The sequence below is a fragment of the Lissotriton helveticus genome, chromosome 6 (assembly GCF_964261635.1).
Source record: "Lissotriton helveticus chromosome 6, aLisHel1.1, whole genome shotgun sequence".
NCBI lineage: Eukaryota > Metazoa > Chordata > Amphibia > Caudata > Salamandridae > Lissotriton > Lissotriton helveticus.
In genome coordinates, this window is record NC_136067.1 from 1,915,613,726 (window position 1) to 1,915,635,960 (window position 22,235).

General features: G+C 45.4%; 1 protein-coding gene across 1 annotated transcript in view; it reads left to right on the forward strand.

The window, feature by feature from the left end:
* LOC144762934 (xanthine dehydrogenase/oxidase-like) overlaps positions 1–22,235 on the forward strand; it is a 575,825-nt gene that overhangs the window by 395,404 nt on the left and 158,186 nt on the right. Inside the window, exon 27 of the mRNA XM_078648235.1 lies at positions 21,972–22,053. Coding sequence (XP_078504361.1) covers positions 21,972–22,053 — 82 coding nt within the window. The remainder of the gene's footprint in view (positions 1–21,971; positions 22,054–22,235) is intronic.

Here is a 22,235-nt window from a genome sequence, read left to right on the forward strand (position 1 = left end):
GGGCATGATCTGATATGAGGATGGAACCAATCTCAGCGTGTAGTACAAGTTGAGATAAAGGCTTACTGAGAAACAGATAGTCTATTCTGGATTGAGAGTTATGGGGGGGGGGGGTAAAAGGTATATTCCTATAGATCCGAGTTACAAAGCCTCCAAATATCAATTAAAACTTTGCGTCGTATGGCAGAGGTGAATTGAGAGTGCATCTTGGTATTGGGAAATTTCACCGAGGAACGTCTATCTAAAATAGGGTCTAGAATCTGATTACAATCACCTCCAAAAATAACATATTATTCATCAAACATAAGATGTTTATCAGAAATCTGAGGCCAAAACTTATTATCAATATTAACTGGTGCATAAACTTTGAATAAAACTAAAGGAACGTGATCAATAAGCAATTTAACAATTACCCAACGGCCATTCTTGATGTATTACTGAAGCTTGATGTTTTTTTATGACACAATATAGAGGAGCCATTTTTCTTTCCTAAAAGCAGGGGAAGAAAAAACATGACCAACCCACACTCTTTTCAATTTGGCTGCTTCAGCGTCTGAAAGAAAAGCAATATTAGTCTTCAATCTAGCTAAATGGGCTAACACGCGGTGTCTTTTTATAGGGTTATTAACTCCTTTAACGTTCCATGTTACAACTCTAAGCGTGAACTATTATAAACAAACATGTGCGAATGCTATAGAAACAGTAAAGTAAGCATTTATCAAGTAGAACATGAACTATTGTTAAATAAACATTATAATAATTCAGGAACCTTGATTGCAGTGAAATAAAAACATAGAAGAAATGTTTAGGTAAGAAAATCAGGAGTAAGAAGATGAGAAAAAGAAGAAAAAGAAAGGTACTGTGAAATATAGAAAAAAGGAAAACATAGAGAAAGAAAAAGAGAAGGGAATTGGATAGAAAGGGAGAAGAGATAAGAAGGAAAGTAAGGAAAATAGAGGGGAGAGGAAATGGTTGAGAAAGAGAGAAACAAAAAACAAGAAAACAAAATGAAACTAACAATTGATAATAGAAAAAGAGGTCAAGAAGACATACCACAAACCAACAATAAGACTGGGGGTGGTGGAACCACATAAGGAAGAGAGCACACTGGACCAGGGACTCCATGAGAACGCGCCGAAGGGGTACAGACTTCAGGGTAGAACAGAAAGCACACATAAAATCCAAGGCTCACAAACCGAATCTAAAAAGAATTCCAAAAGAGACAACATTAACAATAAAAGATGCAAACAAAAACAAAGCACGAAATACACAGTACATTAGGGAAGATAGATGAACAAAATAATCATCTTAATAGAACAGCAATTTAACCAGTAGAGACAGTAACGCCCATGAATTCTAAAGAGGGACGTCCATAGAAACTTGTATGCATGAATCCAAAAATTGTTGAAGTAACGCCGGATCTTCATAATTCGTTGTCCTGTTGTTTGTGACTTTGAAGAGGCAAGGATGGAATAAGTCATACCGAGCATTCAAGGAACGTAGAGCGGGTCTCATCTCCAAACATTTCTTGCGGCGGTCTGCAGTGGATTTAGCTTAATCTTGAGCAAAGAAAAGGTTAGAGCCATTCCAGGTGATTTTTCCCTTTTGTTTGGCAGCATGAACAACTTTGAGGAGATCTGTGTATTCCAAAAACACATGATAACTCCTCTAGGTTTTATTGAAGAAGATGATGATGCGACAGATGAGCGAGACAGAGAGCCTAGACGATGAGCACGTTGAATGTTTAAAAGAGGTGATGTCGGGAGACCAAGAAGGGTAGGTAAAAATGACTGAAAAAAGGAGATGGGATTCGATCCCTCAAGGCCTTCCGCAAGTCCATAAACAAGTAAATTATTACGCCTATTTCGATTTTCCAAATTTTCAACTTGCTTTTTAAGACTTTCAATCTCACTGTGAACACAGGGAATTTGATCAATGACTGTTTGTGCTGAAGCAAATTGTCTTTCAAGAGTATCAACCCTTTGCTCAGTGTTAGACCAGTTGACTTCAAGATTCTGGAGATGGGAGTTTGTTTCAGTCATGTAATGTTTAAGCGCGCACATTTCCTCCAATAACAATTCCATAGAGATGGAGGGAGACGTGTTGGTAGGAGAGGGAGGATTTGTTTTGACCCTTTTTCCTGGAGTAGGAACAGAAGAGGAAGGAGCTTTGGTAGAGGGCTTTGAAGCAGAGCGAGAATAGAGAGGGGAGGGGCATTTTGGAGTAGGCACGTCATTTGATGCGTCATCCATGGTATCTTGTAGAATGCTAAAAGGGTTGACATCTTCCAAGGGCAAGTTAGTTCCTGTTCGTTGCTGAGAGGCATTTCGGTTGGTGCATGACGTCGCCATAGAGAATTTGAAAAAGCAGGAGGAATTGATGCAAATCGGTAAACTGCAGAAGGCAGCTCAATAAGGCTCAACAATATGTTATTAATTCGTTAAAAAAGTTCCAACCATCAGAATATCATGCAGAGATGAGAGTAAAGCCAAACGTCACTTGTGTGAGGAAAGTTCCGGAAGGATAATATGTCAATTAGACACTATATAATATCAAAAAAGTTACAAAATGAAGAAAAGCCTCCTTCCTCAAAATTATGACAGAAAGTCAGCTGGCCACAACGCGAACAATATGTGTAAAAAATATGCAATTCCATAGCATAGCAGGTACAGGAAGTCGCATTAAGATAGAGGACGGCAAAAAATTACAGGTGACCTGTTTTCATATATATTCTTTAAGAGCAAAGGGGTGTTGAAAATGAGGAAAGGCAACACAATGGAGCATAGCTGAGGAGAAGCAAAAAGGGGCAGTTACCTCATGAATTTAATACGTGGGCTCTGTAAACCAGCAGAACCACAAAGTCTCTGCCTCCAGGTTAGCAAGTTAAGGTGAAGTAATTTAAGCTGAAATGCGCCTGCAGTTGAAGAACATTTTGAAATGTGCATCAAATAAACTACCAAATGCACAACAGGCTTCAGGGGCTCCAAAATAGCGGACTCGCCTCAGTCGCGATCCGCCGAATTAAAGAATTAAATAGCACAACGTGCGTGGCTCACCCCGCGGCTCCAGAGAAGGATTTCCCGAAGCCGCCGATGTTCCGCCACCTGAATCCCCGAAAGCGAGGGCTGGATACTCCCTAAGAGACCCGGAGCATCTCCCGTCACATCATGGACTGACGCAGCTCACCGGGACTGCGGCCATCTTCCACGGCGCCTAAGCCACACCCCCAAACTCTTCTTTGTTAAACCTACAAAGAGGTTGCAGTGAAATAATAGATACCATTTCAAGTCTCGACTGATCCAAAGAGTTCGTCCATGCAAAGTTCAAGCCCTGCTCAAAGATGGGCAAGAAGGCCAAACAGGACTTGATCACATCCAATCACTGGAAATCAGGTGAGAAGGCATGAGGGTGTCAGTCAAACGTTCATCCGATATAGATTCAGTCTCACAGTTGGTCTTGGTGTGCCTCGAATTTCCTGGGCCTTCGTTGCTCCTACAGAATGATGTTACCTTCAAAAATGCCATTTTGCAGCTCCTTCTGGCACTTCTGGCTCCATCTGGTGCACTTGGGTCCCAAGGGTGCTAAAAGAGATTTCAGTTTGACTTCCAGTGCTAACTGACCTCCTGAGTCCCAGGCTCATTCCAATGCTGCGTCATACTTACACGCCCGCGCCAGTGTGTACCCAAGTGCCTTTAGTTCCAGCACTGATGTGGACTCTTCCAGCACATGACTCAACTACAATGTTGGTCTTCGCCCATGAGCTGGCTAAAGGCCTGTGTTGAGCATGCAATCCCAAAACACAACCATTCAATTTGCAACCAGATTCTAATTCTCTACCTCTACACCAGTATTCTCACATGCTAGAGTTCTTTTTTGGATCTGAGTCTGACATGGTTTAGGTTATGCAAAATGTTTACTTCAACACTTATGATGATGAGGGCAGACGACTTGCTCCCTCCTTACTATGCTGATGGTGGCCTATACCAGAATTTACAAAGTGCCAGTGGACTAGATACATCCCCAGAGACTGACCCTGACTCCCCACTAGGATCACCAACAGAAGAAAGTGCATCTTTCATAGTGGTTGTGCAAAGGTCAGCAGAAGTGGTACATTTACAGTTGCCTACTGTTATAACCAAAGCAAACTTTTTATCTAAGATCCTTCCATCAGGCTCAACTTAATCTGAGCCACTTATGCCATTAAAAAAGGCCCTTATGGACACCATTATGGCCACTTGGTGCAAGCCCTGCTTGTGCTCTCCAGCCAATCGACCGATTGCCAGGTAAGGTAGGCCTGCCAACATTACCTCTGTTTTCTGACCTGTGCCTGAAAACCTGATGTTACAGGTGGTTTGGTTTAAAGTCTTCACTAATGTCTTTCCAACCTATCCACCAGATAGAACATTGACACTTATTGATGCTTTCGGAAGTAGAAAGGCCAGTTTGTCCTTCAGTGCCTTTAAAGCAGTGTGCCTTCTGGACGGGTGCACCCTTTCTTTATGTGACATGATCAGCAACACCTTGCAGGCATCCTGGAATATTTCAGGGCCTCACTGGCTTAAATGATACATGGTGGCTAGGGCGCAGTGAAATGTCTTGCCTGCTGGTTGGAAATGAAAACCACAGATTGTGTGAACACAGCTGTTGGCAGCAGTGCATGGAAGGCACATCTGGATGTGATCAACTAAGTTTTCAGGTAGTGTCCAAGCTTACCATAAGGACATGCAATTTGATGACTCTATAGTTTTAGGGCAGAAGGCTGATTCGTCTTTCAAAGCATTTCAGGACAGTCAATCCACAGCATGATTCCTGGGACTCTTGTTCCATCACCAGTTCAAGACATTTATGGGTTATTCCAGGGATCTAGCCTATAGAAAATGCCAGCCCTCCCAACCTAAGCAGCTATAGCATGCCCACTTGTTGCAGAATAGTTGTCATGGTGGTGTCCATGCTCATGCATGCCACAGGGACAGCTCTTCTCTACCTCTTCCTCATGTAGAGAACCATCACATTACAGATGGGTCTTACAAACCATTCAAAGAGCCTATGTAGCGCCATTCATTTCCTCCCTGACCTGTAATCCCCCCATCAGAGCAATTGTCAGTGGACCATTCCACAATCTTGCTGGAGATAGTCGACTTTCTGCTAGTCCAAGGTTGCCATTGAGCAGGTGCTTGCTTCAGAGAGTGGAGTGGAGTGCTTTCTGCGCTACTTCCTCATACTGAAGAAGGACAGTGGCCTCAGGCCTCTAGTGGCCCTACACCCACTGAACGTTTTTTGCTCCATGGGAGAAAGTGTCTCTTTTTGCATGGTTAGCCCCCACTTTTTGCCTGGTTTTGATGTGCCTTCAATTGTAATGCAAAGGGTTCCTGCCAACCAAGTTCCCTGTGCCAGTGTTTCTTTCCCAAAATAAGTCCGCAATCAGTACTTCTGCCCCCTGTAAGGGCCTAGTAAATGGTACCCTGGGAATCTAGGGCCTGGGAGCTGAAGAGGGTCCCACGGGACCCCCCAGTGCTTGGACCATGCTACTGCCCTTGCAGCTTGCATGCCCCTGTGAGGGAGAAGACGACAAAGTATACATGCCACCCTGCCTGGGTGCAATGCGTGTTTCACATATGTCTAACACTTCCATCAGTTGCGCCACCGGACATAGACGTACTACTGGACCCTTTAAAGGACCACGTATTTCAGTGTCCTCAGCATATTCCGCTGTTGATGACAGCATTCTTAGAGCCTCATGGGAGGCTTCAGCTCCTGTCGGGACAGACACCGGCTCTATACCCAGCACACAGTTTTCAAGTGTTTCCTCTGCAGCTGCTGCGGGAACTGAAGTTGATCACCTTTGCTCCATTGACCTGATACGAGAGGTGTTACAGGGACTATCGTCTGTAAATGCGAGCGACCGTAATGTTGCGTCTCCCACACAGGACACATAAATATTTGTCTCTCTGTGTGATGGGAACAATTCGGCCTTATTTCAAAACAAGCCAAATTGGAATTAGAAAATATGAATACCGGCCTCATATACGGACTTTTTTTGTTTACACTTACAGAGCTTTTTAACATTTTTCTAGCATACTTTCTTAACATATACCCTGTTTCTAGATGTTTTTATACTAGTTTTTATCAAATGTTTTTATACTTTTATCAGGCATATTTTAGCATTGGTTAATCTTATCGTCCTTCGGATGAGGAATGGGTGTTACATTCCCCAATGTACCCCAATCCAGGCCTATGTAGCTACATGACCTTTTACCTACATTTGTCCTACCTTGCTCTGCATAACGGTTCTAGCACTGACCTTTTACCTAGTTATGTGCTGAATAAATGTCGATCAGTTTCTTGGAAACTAGCCATATTTATTATGCATGAAGATTCTTAGAAAAGTCCCTGCACATGACGTATGTAACAGCATGAACCTTTTTTCTCCATAAAATGTCATGGTCATCTTCATCCTAGGGTGAAAGAACTACTTTGCATAATCGCAGGTATTGTTCTAGGCTCATTTGCATAATCATACTTGCAACACATCGATTATGTAAGGAACCCTGAGGCTATCTTTATGGTATAAAAGACCCATACCAACACTCGATAGAGGGAGCAGAAGCTTCACACTGACACTAGATGCTGAGGCCCCGGCCTGCAGAGCTCCAGCACGCAGTGGTCTGACATCCCTTGCAGGGTGTCCAACTTGAGACCAAGACAGGGTCCTTTGTTCTCTCCCATCAGGTAATGGGGTTGGCTCTTTCCTAGGGGATTCTTAGCTTTACACCCACATACATGTTAGAATCACTTAGGTACACTTAGGTAGGTTTTGCATTTTAGGGGTGCTCTTGATTACTGTCATGTATCTATATGCCTCCCTATATTCACTGCCTTAGCACCATAGTAGAATTCTACCTTTTATTTACTCTGTTGGTGCTTGTAATCTTATACATCTGTTTCGGTCTAATGATTGTCGCAGCGCACATGTTTAATACTAGAATGACAATGGTTCAATAAATCCTTATTGAAAACGTCCTCCTCGTTTATTCTGTGTATATCTCTGAGACCAAGTGAGCACAAGTGACTGAGCAAAAAGTACTGTACTGTTTCCACGATCCCTGAAGGATAAAAGGTTGTAATGTTCGATAGTTGTCAGAAACTATTCGCTCCTTGGTAAGGTTAGAGGGCTTATGGTGGCACTGTGAGCTAGCTGGTCTAAAGGCTGACATATCCTTTAAGGGTGTCTGGAATCAGTCTGTACACCAATTCCTGAGTTTAGGTTGTCTAAGCAGGAAGCAGGCGGATGCGAGGTGGATGATGGAGGGGGTCCAGAGCACTCTCAGAGTGCGACCACCACCTTGACGCCTCAAGCCACGCCCCCACTACAAGCTTTTTAACTCCAGCAACATTAGTATACACAATTGGAGCTGGAAGTACCATAGTTGCTGGCACAAGACCTGCCCTCCTGTGGATCCTCATTAAAGGTTTAAAGTGTACTCATTCCATTTACAGTGCCTAGAAAGAGTCCTGTACTTAGGGGAAGGGGGATATTCAGTTCCCCTAGCGGAACTGGCAGAATTTTGGCGACTCCACGTTACTCTTATAACACGGAGTTCCACTGACCTTTTTTTATTCTTTCCCTATTAATGTGTATGCTGAAGCAGAATCTGACATAATATGTGACATTGTGTTCCGTGCTTTGACATTACAATATAGCACCTTTCTCTTTTTTTATTCTGTGGCTAAGACAAACACTTCTTTATAATCTCCCATAGCCACTTCTCCTTTGTTGCTTGTAAGAAATTGGGTTATTGATTCAGGGGGTGTCCTCGTAGTGAAACAAATGTTTTTCATTACTGCAAAGCCGACCTCTCACATAGGATAACAATGGATTAATTTATTGCATTTATTAAGTGACGACTTTTGTTTGGGAACTGGTAGAAATGTTATGTTTGGTATCTAATGAATTGTAATTTAAAATCCTCTTTAATGTTAAAGTCAGATTTTAAGTCACAATTCTGAAAATTCCACTTTTAGAAAGTTGGCATTTTCTTGTCCTAACCATTTGGTGCCTGTTTGTGGATCACCTGACTAGGTGTAATTGGCAGTTGGCATTTGTGAAATCATTTGCCTTTGTGTATTCCTCCCAGACAGCCCTACAATAGAGTTGCTAGTTGGTAGCAGGGTTGTGTCTGCTCTAGTTGGATGGGGGGAGACTGTGCACAGCACCACTTGCACTCCAAAGACTCTGCCTCAGCACACACACAGAAAACTTCACACTAGGCTACTTTGTCTCTCCAGACATCTTGGAATCAGGGCAGGGGGGCAGGAAATTCCAGACACTTCTGTGAGGGGAAGACTCAAAGCAGGCACCAGGTATAAAAATAGGACCCTATGATACATTCTTCGGTTCACTTCTGCACCTGCCGAGGACTCTCAGAGGGCTGCCATGCAGCTCCAAGAGGACTGCTTTACTGCCGGAAGCCTCCCTGTGCACTGAGAGGACTGCCCCACTGTCTGAGACCTGCACTTCTGCTTGAACCCAGGTCTTCCAGAGTGACTGCAAGGGCTAGTTGGCTGGTCCTCATGGACAAATAAAGACTCAACGCATCTTGAACCTGTACCTGGACCCAGCCTGAATGAGTCCTGACTATCACAGTGGTGCCCCTCCAGTCTACGGCCCTTTGGAGTGATGCTAAAGGTGCTCAGCGATCCCAGGTCTAAATCTTTCTGCCAAAAGTGCTCTGGAAGCCGAGTCGAAACAGGGACCTACCTGCTCGTCTATGCACCCAATGTGCATCACTGATCAGACTGATTTTTCTATAGGTCCCAATACAGTCTTCTCTGCATCAGCAAATCCTGTTCAGCGACTCCTCTTTATAAGGGTATCCGGTCTCGTAGAGCCCTTGTTGGATAAAACCTGCAGCTTCTTCACGCTGGAGATTTTCGACTTTCATAAAAGAGACTAAGGGCCTGATCATGACTCTGATGGTCAGACCGTCATGCAGCTGTCGGGGATGCTCCAACCACCGCATGTCTGACAGTCCGACCACCCGATTAAAAGTTTGCGCAGTCAGACCGCCTCAACACTGCCACTGGCGCAACTGTCAGGATCTGGATGGGGCTGGGATGGGGAAGGCCGCAGTCCACCGCAACGGTGCCAATCCCAGCACCGCCTTGCAGATTATGACCTGCCTTACCGACAAGGTGTTCATGGCGGGGACACCGCCATGAACAGGTTGGTGGTAAGACAGGAAAGAGGTTCCAAACAGAGCCCCCTAAGGGTTGTGAGCCCATTGGGCTTTGTCACGGGGGCACATGCTGTGGCCCCCATGCCTGCACTGTTGTGCGTACACTGTATGGCATGCATGACATGGTGCATGACACACCATGTGTGCACTGCGTCACTGCGTCGCTGCTGCGGTATAGAATAGGATAGGATATGATAGGATAGGATAAAAGTTTATAAAGCGCTCGATTGCCGTGGCGTCTTGGCGCTGATGTATGTGAAAAGATCCAGCAACTGCAGCTTCAACACCTTAGATGTCAGTGAAAAGAAGCGTCTTCAAGTCCTTCCTAAACAACTTTCTGTCGGCTTGGAATCTCATGGCCATAGGTAGTCTATTCCATAAGTGCGCTGCCCCATTGGATAAAGTCCAACCTCCCCACCTTGCCCGCCTAATCCTAGCCGTCTTAAGTAGACCCAAGTTAGTGGATCTTAAGGGGCGTGAGGGGGTATAGGGCATAAATAATTTGGAAACTTCATCGGCGCTGCCTCCATAAAGCGCTTTGTGAACCAGGCATAATGCCTTGAAATCCACGCGCTGGTGCACCGGAAGCCAATGCAACGATTTAATGCCCGCTGAAGTTGAGCAACCCCTGGGAATGTTCAGAAGCAACCTTGCTGCTGCATTCTGAAGAGACTGGAGCTTTCCCATCTGTGTTTTGTCTATGCCCATAAAAAGGACGTTACAATAGTCTAATTTAGACAGGAAAAGACTCACCATTACTGTCTTTTGTAGCTCACGTGAGATAAATGGGAAAATCTTTCTTAATGTTTTTAAGAGAAAGAAGCAAAATGAAGTCAAACTGTTAACCTGGGCAGATAAATTTAACTTGTCATCAAAGATGACCCCAAGGTTCCTGACCTTAGAGACGGGGCCCGGACACTTCCCAGCCTCAGCTGGCCACCAAGAATTGTTCCACACGGTGAGTCCCCCTCCAAATTCTATCACCTCCGTTTTGTCTGTATTGATCTTCAAAAAATTATGGTTCATCCAGGTAATGATCTTGGAAAGGCAAGCGTGAAATTTAGCAGCTGTGACCTCCGGCTGCTTGCATATGGAAATAACAAGTTGTGAGTCATCAGCATAAGATACCAATGCAAAGCCATACCTTCTGATGAGCCTAGCCAACGGGGTGACATAGATATTAAACAGTGTAGAGGATAAAGCTGATCCCTGAGGTATGCTATGGTTCATACATACGGCTGCCGTGACACCGCCGCAGTCGCACCACCAGCCCTGGATTACATTCATAATCCGGCGGGCGGGAGACTGCTGGCGTGTCAGTCAACCTGGGATTGCTACGTCTGCAGTCCGACGAGAAGACCGACAAACTCATAATCGGCCGTAAGTCTTAATGTAGAAATCTGCACTGTGACTTCGTCCAGATGATGACACCTCCTGCTCAGTTATGGCATGAACAGAAGTATGCAGTTCCTAAAGGGGACTTGGAAGCAGCAAGAGAAGGGGGAGGAGGGTTGGAGAGTAGGTGTTCCTGATATAGAATGAAAACTAAAAGTAGAGTAGCTCCAATAAGGGGGCAAGGGCTCTCACACACCCCAAAGGATGTCATGCTTAATCATAGGGCAGCTACTCGTTGGGCCGGTGCTGCAATGCCCAACAGGCCCCACAGGTGGCTCTTTGCCTGAGGTCTTCTCAGGTTGCTGCAGTAAAGCTAAAAAGTGTAGGGGTATCTGGGAAGTGAGTAGAAGTCTGAAACAACAAATGATTTAAAAATAGCTTGGGGGATCAAAAAACAATGTTTTCACTGGATTCCTCTACTACCAATGAAAACAATCGACTACCAAAGTCGTGGCTGGCGAGGAAAATTATACCTCCTGCAGCTCAAAGTGTCATGTGCAGGGTGGAGATGGTCGACTTGTTTGATGCCCTCAATTGTCCAAAAGGATCAACTGCATTTCTTCAGGTCCGGGGTATCCTCATCTACTCTCAAAGGGACATACAAGAATGTGTAGAGAAATATATATTGCGTCCCCTATAATGCGGACTCATATTGTAGTCCTATGCAAAAGTGAAAATATAAAAAATTGTCTACCTTCTGGAGAACACCTAGAAGGGGATGTGGATATGACCCCAACCATTACGTCCAAAAACAAAACACATATGGATGTCGGCAGAGGTGCACCTCTGCCGACATCCACGCGTGAGGAGGTCTCACGCCATAGAGGAGTTAGCGCAAATTTGCATCACCATTGCAAAAGAGCGAGTTTTATGGACTTCACGGTTGGGGTCATATTGTTGTTTCCAACTTCTACTCACTACCCAGATGTCCCCACACCACTCTTTAGATTCACGGCAGCAACTTGAGAAGACCTCTGGCAAAGAGCCCACTGTGTGACCCTTTGGGCATTGCAGCCCCGGCCCAACGGGGAGCTGCCCTATGATGAAGCATGAAATCCTTTGAGGTGTATGAGAGCCCTTGCTCCTTATTGGAGCTAATCCATTTTTAGTTCCCTTTCTAAATCAGAAACACCTGCACTCTAACCCTCCTCCCCCTCTTCCCGTGCCACTTCCAAGTCCCCTTTAGGAACTGCATACTTTTGTTCATGCCATGTCGATTAGGGGCCTGTATGCTGGACCTACTAAGCCCCTGTCCCTCTCATTTGATGACCTCCTCCTCTGACACAGCTGACTGCCGTGCCCCGCTGAACATTACCTTCTCAGACATTTTTCTTGAAATGCCTCCTAAATCTAAAAGTAAGCAAAGAGCGGGCACAATCCACTTTGTGTACCCGAGCCGCACTCCATCGTGGTCGGCCATGACTTTTGACTTTGCCCCGGTCTCGCGATACTAGAGGTCTATAGTTGGCGTTTTGATCTTTTAGGTGCTAGATTCGACTCAGGGGCGTAGCTAGAGCTTCTGGCGCCTGGGGCTATCCCTCAGATTGCCGCCCCTAGCCGATAGCGGGAGGGGGAGGGGAGAGGTCTGCAGAAAAAAGGGTGTATTTGCTCCGGAGCCCCAAATGAAGTCAACCATTGAGCTTGGCTTTGTCACGCCAAAAACCTCCAGCTTGTTATTGATATATAGAAGTTCATTTCACACAAGGCCTAGTGACAGAGAAATCGCACACTGCTTTTGTGTTCTGACATCATTCTTGACATGCTTTACATCATAACGTTATACATACTACATTATTCCATCCCATTATCATGTATTTTTAACCTTATTCCTCATCACCACATTCAGTACCTTCCACCCTGGGTTGTGACCCCCTAGCTATGTGCGTGCCTGTCCATTTCTGGTGCTTTCCAGCCATTTTAAGATCTTCTTATAGTTTCTCGTTGTTCAAATGGGTATAATTTACAATATTTATATGTTTCCCTCCTCTTCATTGCTTGATTTTGCTCGCGTGGAAGTGTCACTCATAGTTGTTGGAGTCTGGCCTTAACGCTACATCCTCTCATTGGGACACCATGTTCGGGTCTCTGCTCTTTATGCAACAACTTATTGAATGTAGGGAGTCGCAGTCGTGATTCTCTTCAGTTGAGCCTACTGGACTACAGTACAAAATGGCAAAATGGCAATGATTTCTAAAAGGAAAGCTTAGGACTGGAACGAGATATTTCTGGTGGCACGGGCTCCTCTGATAAACCACAGACCTCTCAGATTCTCCATTTCCAAGCTTGAGTAGCTCATCCCGTCTATATGTTTTTATTGCACTCAGGGGTTTCCAGTCCTGTTCATCCCATCATAAACCCAACACTACAAGTTCCAGAATGCAAAGGAAAAAAATACACTGAGTGAGCGCCTCACGCTTGGATCTGGAAAACTCAAAGAGAAACCTAAATCTACAACAGTGCAAGGAATCGTTTGCCAACAGCTGCACTCCCAACCCCCTCACATACATACTACTCTGACAGGCATTATAGATCAAGACACTTAAAGAGAAGAAGACATTAAATCAATGTTTAAAGTCACCTCGAAGCAGGCTAAACTGCCTGCGATTGGCACACTGTTTGCAAGTGAAATACAAAAAATATTAGTTCGAACAAAACATAGGTTTTAAATATAAAAAGAGGCCCAATGACTTCCTCTTGTCCAACTCCACATATCCCCCACTATCCCTTTTCAGTCCAAATAATATTCTAACTCCTCAAATTACTTTCAATTACATTACACCAAATCAACTAATAGTGTTTAAGTTCCAGAGTAGCATGCTACTCACTGAAAAGCGCTTTGACACCTCTTCAGAGGAAGTAAGCACTATATAAATGCAATTACAATACAATACTTGCCTTTAAGCAAATTGAGACATGTGCACAGGCCACCTGTATCAAAGAATGCCAGTTGGTCCCACCTGCAACCACCGGCTCAAATTAAGCCCTGTAGATAGGCACCACTAGTGGGTACTAGGGAGCATGGCTGTTAGGGCAGCATCTCCTCTCTACTCTCCAACCTGTAGTCTGCTTTATCAATAAACATTGAATGTATTTGGAAGTTGAGTGGGCGAATCAACCCAGTACATCAGTAAACGCACTATAACCTTGTGTCCTTTCAGAGAAAGCTGCTAAAGAATTTTTGGAATCACTCACTGTTTCATGCGATGTTCCCCTTACCTTCTGAATCATGAGGTCAAGTCTTTTTCGGACAATATTCCTCTCCCATTACCGTTTCTCCTGAGTTTAACCTAGAACATGTTAGTTTTCAAAAATCCAATCTTGTTTGCATGAAATCGTGGCTAACCCTCACTTCCTTCGGAACCTGCATACTGCACATATCAGCATGTGCCTGCATACTTGCAACATACTGACTGAGAAAAAAATGGTGGTCGACCCTAAATCACCCACATTGATAGAAGGTTGTTGGTTACACAGCTCTTGGGGTTTATTTAGATCTGGACAAGGAATGTTCTTTCAATGTTGTAAGTTATTTCAATTTCTCTATCTCTCTCTTTTACACTTTCACTCTTCCTCTCTTCTTTTCCCTCTCTTTATCACTTCAACAAGGTAATGCAAAATTCCACTACACAAACGTTTGCACAATTTTAACTTCGCAACACATGACTCATTTGAGTTTGCTGGAACTCAGTGCAGGAATACTTGGTATTCCAGTCATTACAAATGTCACTGATATTATTAATAAAATCTGGCCCAGTGTAACAAAGGCCCCGTAACACCAACAAATGCAAATGTTTTTCAATAAAACCGGCTGCACGTAATTTGGGACATATTCATTACCACCACAAAGCATTTATTAAATTGTAAATAAACTCACTCAGTGTCAGCCGTGTCTCGTAACTTGAATACACGTTCTGCTCTCTGCCGCCGTGACCTCCCTGACATCATGAAGCCGGCCTCAATAATCATTATATACAGTCCAGACCGATGCCACATGCAGACACTCGTCCTGTCGCCATGATGTCGGGCACAGCGTCAGGCCATAAAGGCCTGCCTGAGTGTACAGGCTCAGGCAGGCCCGGCCCGGACCTCTCATTCCGTGGCTTTTGTGGGTGAGGATGTGACCTCATCGCGTCCTGTGCCCTCAGTCACAACGCTGGGGACTGCATCATGGGCCCCGTGGCTCACACATGAAGAGGCTCCGACGCACAAGAACTGCCCAGTGCCCTCACGAAAACAGCAGTGCCTCAGTCAGCAATCGGAGCCTGTGATCCTGCCTGAAGAGTTCAGCACCACCCAGATATTCAAAGGATACAGGCATGGTGCCGGAACTGGAATTTGGGAGACCCCACATTACAGCAGCCAGAGAACAAAAGTGAAAGTCACAAAGCGCACTCGTGCATTGTACACAGACTCAGGAGCGCATGGTGGTGGCGCACGTCACTGCAGCGCATTCAGCGCAGGGGCGGCTGGTCAAAAATGATTCCCAGAGCGATCATTGGTAGCGCTTTCGCGCGCTACCACTGATGGCTCTGGGTCTGGGACCCAAATACACGGCAGCCCCCGCTTGCGCAGCACTGATGGGCCCATGGCGGCGGCCTTTATAATTTTTTTGCAGACACTGACTCTAGTATTGTGGGACGTAGTCTAGTGGTTGGGGGGTGGAGTTAAAGGGAGGAGCAGGAACAGGAGGAGCCGGGGAACAGGAACCAAGGTTAGTTAGAGTAGCGATAGGGAGCAGAGCAGACGTAGAAAATAAAGGTGATAGATAATACACACCTACAGTGTCTGTCATTATTATTAGTTAGTGGATGCGACAACTGGCGACGAGGGTGGGATCACGGTGACCCACCATCCCTGCTGCTGCAAGAAATACCCTATCCCGGGCACCCTCCAAGACGAGGTCGCGATCGCGCCGTCTGTGCCCCGACAAGATTGCCGCCACGACAGCGTGAAGCCAGCATCAAAGACGCTGCTCCACGATCGGGCGATCGTGTGGAGCCCTGCCCTGCAGGCTTAATTGAAGCGCTGCATGGCCAGCGTTTGAAAGACGCTTTCGCGCTAAAAGAAAGCGTCGGAATTGCCCCCAGTGACGCTGACAATAAAGAAGGTACTGGGAGCCCACCCCAGTTCTCCTGAAGTGACTCGTGAATGTGGAAGGGGTCCCAGAAGCCAAGTGACTCCTGCAGAGGCACCGGAGGGAAAGTGCAGAGTCGGCCGACATCGGGTCTCACCCGCGATGCGTGAGAAACGGCGAGCGGCTGACGGGAGAAACCGGATCTCGCCCCTGGCCTACCTGTAGGGTGAGAGTGGCCTCGAAGCTGAGCTGCGTAAATCCTGGTGAGCCAGTGAAAAGACCATCGGTGAGTGAGCTGAGGAGTGCATGAGAACCAAGACCTCGTGGAGAATGAGAGTGCATGGAGGCAGCCATCTTAGAGTCAGGCGCCTTGGAGGACATCACTAAGCAGTACCTGGGCGGCCATTTTGAAGTCAGGCAACCCAGAGAGAGACCCCTGGATGTCCAGAGAGCGGCCATTTTAAAGTCAGGCGTCACCAAATAAACAAGCCTTGGCAGACCAGAGCACTTGAGGACAACAAGCACGAGTTAATGCAAAGCCAACCAGATAAATAAACAAGCACAAGTTGGTGCAACACTAAATGCAGGTTTAACAAAACACCGAGGAACCTCAGAAAATAAACAAGCATTGGCGAAGACCAGACAAGCATTGGCAAAGTCCAAACAAGCATTGGCAAAGACCAAACAAGCATTGGCGAAGGCCAAACAAGCATTGGCGAAGACCAAACAAACACTGGCGAAGACAAGCAAACAAGCATAGGCTAAGGAAAATAAACAAGCATTGGTACATGCAAGTCAACAAGCCTTGGTATGTGCAAATAAACAAGCACTGGTAAATGCCAAGAAATAGGCATTGGTAAGGCAAATAAATAAGCGTGGATAACGGCACGTGAACAACAATGAACAAGTCTTGGCAACCAAACCAGAATAAGCACATGCAAACACGAGAGTGAATCAACTAACAAGCACGAGCAACCACAAGAGTGACTTACCAAACTTGCATTGACAAAAACAAATGTCAGCACGGGTGGAAACGCGAACATTGAGAAACGCAAGCGAATGCGCAGTGGCGAATGTAATGAAGTAACACGTGTCTGTAAAATAAAAGGAGCACAAGCGAACACAAGGACCAAGCAAAGACAACAGCACAATGGAACAAGCATAAGCAAATGCAAGAGACAGATAAAGACGACACTGAACACACACCGAAGAGCGCAAAAGAGAGGAGCTGCTGGACAGAACCGCACGAAGAGCTGCTGGACAGAACCGCACGAAGTTCAGAAGAGGGCAAGACTGCGAAAGACAGTCCCAGAAACAAGCATAACACTCACTGAAGTGACTGGAGGACTTGCGCCAATACACAGGGAACGCCCGAACGAACAAAGATGTCAAACGTGCCTAACATCACCGCGAAAAAAGTTGGTAACCACCTGCCACTAGCATGCGACTCGAAAGAAAAGGAACCTTGTGTCTAGCACAGTGCAGCTGGGTGGTGGACACTTTGGAACGCACAAAATCTAAGTGATTCACTGGCGCATACTGTGATGATTGCAAAGATTATCAACGTCCCAGCACATGACCAGTCCACAGGTTTCGACTAAAGAGGATCAGCTAAGAAGACGAGAAGACGAGTGAACAGCCCGTGCCCTGCAAATATAATCCATCAAAATCCTCCTCTCATGGCGGGGTAAGAAGTAGCACAACGGTTCAATCCCTGCATTGAAGTACCACGCCCAGGGGTGCAGACGGATACCTGGAGTCTGTGTCTCAAACGGAATCAATGGCTGGCAACATTGGGTGACTTCCTGGACGCCAATGGTGAACAAAAAGAGAGGAAATGTCTAATGCTGCTCCTCCATTTGGTGGGTCCTAAGGGCCGATGCCCAATCAAAACATTTTCCAAAGAAGACACCGCAATCTATGAAAGACTCCAAGAGAAGCTATGTGCCCGTCTCTCCGCACAAGCGGAAGTGGATCATGAGCGCATCGCTTTCAACACAGCTCGGCAGGAACCAGGTGAACCATTGCCAAGTTTCATCATTCGGTTGCAAAACCTGGTACAAGGCTGCCACTTTAACACCTTTACGAATGAGGACGCAGTTCGACTCCGGATAATTGAAGGCTGCGCAAACCCCGACACAAAGCTCAAGATCCTGCGAGGAAATTGGTCATTAGAAGAGATCATTAGGAAAGCTGAAATTGGAATACACGTCAAAGCAAAAGACAGATCAAAGGACCTGCCTCTGAAAACAACATATCAAGATGCCTGGACGGATGAAACTCGGAAAATGCACAAAACAAAAAGGAGAGAGAGGGAAGGCAGACCAGTGGAAAGACAACGAGAGAGACAAAGTGATAAGGAGCACTCCGAGTCAATCAGTCAAAGGACAACCTCAAAGAGTTCTTCACCCTCAAGGTGTCATTCAAAGTCTGACGAGGAGGGAGCGTCAAGTGGGACAGATCGCACCCCTGGACAAGATGGTAACCTACACAACAAGAGAGTAAGGAAGACAAACTATAGAAGAAGAAATCAAAATGGTCAAAACTGGAAGTCGGCGCAGGAACACTCTTCGTCAAGTCGTGAAGATGAGTCTGAGGGAACATCCAGCAGGAGAACACATCACACCCGTATCATGGGTGTCCGAGCACCAAACAAGCGGGAAGAAGACATAGGTCGCATAAGACGAACTGATCCTCTCCAACAACAAACAGGAAAAGACCAACGCATCAATGACACCCGGGACAACGAAGAAACTGAGAAGAAGTCGTTGATATGTGAGAAAGGCAAAGATGGAAAACCTCAAGACCAAACACAAAGAACAAGCACGTGGTTGTTGAACAACTTCTCAAATGAAACAATGTCAAAGACAAGTTGGCGAAGGCGCCCGGAGAAGCGTCTTAAAGACAACCCTGAGACAAAGAACAACGTGTCACGGCCTACTCATTTCAGAAATTCATTACTCGATACCCTCTCTAAGGAACGCTTTAAAAGGGGCATGGCCAGTAACTCCTCTGGTTCAGAGAGCGAGTCTGTCCGATCCTTTAAAAGGGGTATGGCCAGGAACTCCTCTGATTCAGAGAGCGTGTCTGTCCGATCCTGGAAGTCGACAAAAGACTTCTCTGAACCAGAGAGCACGACTGTTCAGTCCCGTGAGTCGACAGAGTCATGGTCCCGACAACAGCCAGGGCGTCAACCACCCGAACGCACCAGGGAACCAAAGGACATCTGTCCCGTCAAGAGCAACATGCCACACACTAAAGTTTCTGAATACTCAGTCACTCCACAAGACAACCTGTCATGTCAGTCACAAGTACATCCAGACATAGATCAGACACCGTCACCCCTGAAGGGGTCAGCGAAGCTGACTCAAAGGACCTACAAAAGGAAAACAGAGACAGTGGACCTTAGTCACCGGACGGGAAGGGACCAGCCAGTCACTCCGCAAAGAAAGCCGGACGTGTCAGTAGAGAGAGATCATCAGATGAGAGAGAAACATGCCTATGCACAGATAGCTCACGAGTTCGCCAGACAACCCGAGGCCGTGAATGAGTCATCGAACCAAACCAAGACAGTCTCGTCAGATAGCACCGTACTGTCTGGTATACATGACCCTGAATTGGAGGGCAGTGTTGCCCTCGACCGGTCTCGACAAAAGGAAGTAAAAGTAAATGCGGTGAATGAGTTACTGAACCAAACCAAGACAGTCTCATCAGATAGCACCGTACTGTCTGGTATACATGACCCTGAATTGGAGGGCAGTGTTGCCCTCGACCGGACAAGACAAAAAGAAGTAAAAGTAGATGCGGGTGCTCGGAAAAGGACCAGAACATTATTCACTCATGAAAGAGATCGAGCATCTGAACCAACAGTAGTTACACCACAGGAAGGAGACATGATGACTGCGGAAGGTGAGAGTAAACAGTTCACACGCAACGTGGTCAAGAATACCCTGATTAAGACAACGGAAAGATTGACCAAAGTCAAGCCCACTGCTGATTCGACACTACTGAGGCTTGAAGAACAGGCTGTCCGCCAACCCGTGTGGTGGATTGAAGAACTGCGAACACTGAGGACATTAAGCTCATTTTGTTAAGAAAGGGGGAGATGTAGTATTGTGGGACGTAGTCTAGTGGTTGGGGGGTGGAGTTAAAGGGAGGAGCAGGAACAGGAGGAGCCGGGGAACAGGAACCAAGGTTAGTTAGAGTAGGGATAGGGAGCAGAGCAGACGTAGAAAATAAAGGTGATAGATAATACACACCTACAGTGTCTGTCATTATTATTAGTTAGTGGATGCGACACTGACAGTGTCCCCAAATAAATTATAAAGGCCGCCGCCATAGGCCATGAGTGACGTGCGCCGCCTCGAAAATATTGCCGCCTGGGGCGGACCGCACCCCCCTAGCTACGCGGGTGATTTGACTAAAACCTTTACAAATCAATAATTATGGTTCCACTGATTAGATTGTTGTCGTTTTGGTGTCAAATAATTTATAAACATTTGCTCCATTTTTCTAAATCGTTATGGGATTGTTCTTATATTGTGCTTTTTAAGTGCAGCATAAATATTTTACACATTATCTCTAAGTTAAACCTGACTGTGCCAAGCTACTAGAGGGTTAAGCACAGGTTTATTTTGTGACATTTGTGATTCACCCTGGCAAGGTTTGTGGCTGTTGTTTTGAAGGGCTCACACCCCCTCAACCAACAATCCAATGTTTCACAGGTGTCAATAGGATAATATTTTGTAAAAAATGGGTGAAGTTATTGATATGAAGAAATATCTCATTCCACTGGTTGGAGTCGAGGGTTATGTTGAGGTCTTTCTCCCACTGTCATTTGAATGTAGACTTGCATGTAGATGATGGGGTGTTAAGTAAGCTATAGATTCTGGAAACCAAGTGTTTAAGAGAGGTGAGATGTTGATGGAAATTCTTGAAAGGTGTAAGTTTCCTAGTGGTTTCAGCTCTAATGCAGCTCTGTGCGGCCCATTCGTGAATATGAAGCAAGTTGAAGTGTTCAGTTTCAGGGGTCCCACACTCATGCTTAATATCTTCAAACAACTGGAGATTCCCATCAGTATAAAAATCGCAAATCCTACAGTAATCCTTTGACCTCCAAGAGGAGTTGGCCTCACGGCTAGGGCGGTTGACCTCAAAGTTGGGTAACCGGGTAAAAGTCTCGGCAAGGACTCTCAACATCCTGTGATTCTGGGCAAATCACTTAATCCCCCAATGCCTAGCAAAAATTAATGTGTCCTCATGTAACGCACCTGAGGCTATGTAAAGCACTCTAATACCCGATACCCTTGGGTCAAGTTTGCGCTATATAAAACTCTGTAAAATAAAAGATGAGAATGAGGTGAATCCCCCCAACCCTCTATGGAGTCCCAAATAGCAAGCGTTGCCCTGGTGATAGGGGAAATGTACAGGAGTTGGCCCCTCAGACTCTTCGCCAGTTCACCCGGGGGTCTGGCTCCTAGGTTTTGTTCAATGTAGCACCACTGTTTATTCATTTCTTCTCATAGCCAGTCTGTCATATAACATAACTGGGATGCTTGGTAGTAGTGCAGAAGATGCAAAACTCTAATTCACCTTCTCTTAGGTGTCTCGTGGAGGCTTCAGTGGCAAGTCCCGAGCACTGCCCCCCCCCCCTGATATAACGTATGCAAACTTCCTGATGCTGTGTTATGTCTGCCCTGCTGATGGGAAGGAGCATGGCTTAAAAGATATAAAGGATATGCAGTAGCATAGTCATTTTAAGGGCTGCGATGCGTCCCACCCACAACAGTGAGTGTTTTTTTTATGCCACCAGGAAAAACTTAGCTTCAGAAAGAAGGAGTAGTAAATTTGCTCTGGCACGTAGGAGATTGGGCATCACTTGTATTCGCTGATATTGGATGGAGTTCATTGCCCAGCAAATTTGGGTTATTTAGGGCAATGATTCTATCCAGGAGGCCTCCTCACCCTCACTACAACTATATCCTCAACTTGGTAATATGATGAGATTTATTTGTAGGCCTGTGACAGCTTGAAATTCCTCCAAGAGTGGCACTAAGGCCTGGAGTGAGAGTATGGGCTGCATGAGTAATATATTGTCTGCAAATGCTGATACTTCTGTATTTCTATTTTATAGCTCAAATGGCTAAATAAGCTTTTATGTTTACTTGTCAATTTTGATTGTTTCATCCTTTGCACTATAATAAAAAGAATGAAAATATTTGATTAAAAAAAAATTTAAATAATCTAACTTAGCTTATTCTTTCCAGGCATAACCGCTGGAAGAAGAGGGGAATGGCCATCATCCCAACCAAATTTTGCATCGGTTTTACTGCTCGCTTCTTGTCCCAGGTTTGCTCAGATAATACCTCTTTATAAAGTACACTTCCAGATAACACAGCACCTCCCAAAGTATAATAATTTGAAACATTTGAAACATTGTTCTGATAAAGTATATTTTTGACAGAATAAATAAATAACTTTGTTTAATCTATTGAAAGCAGTTTTAAGTACCTGGATCAAGACAAATTATG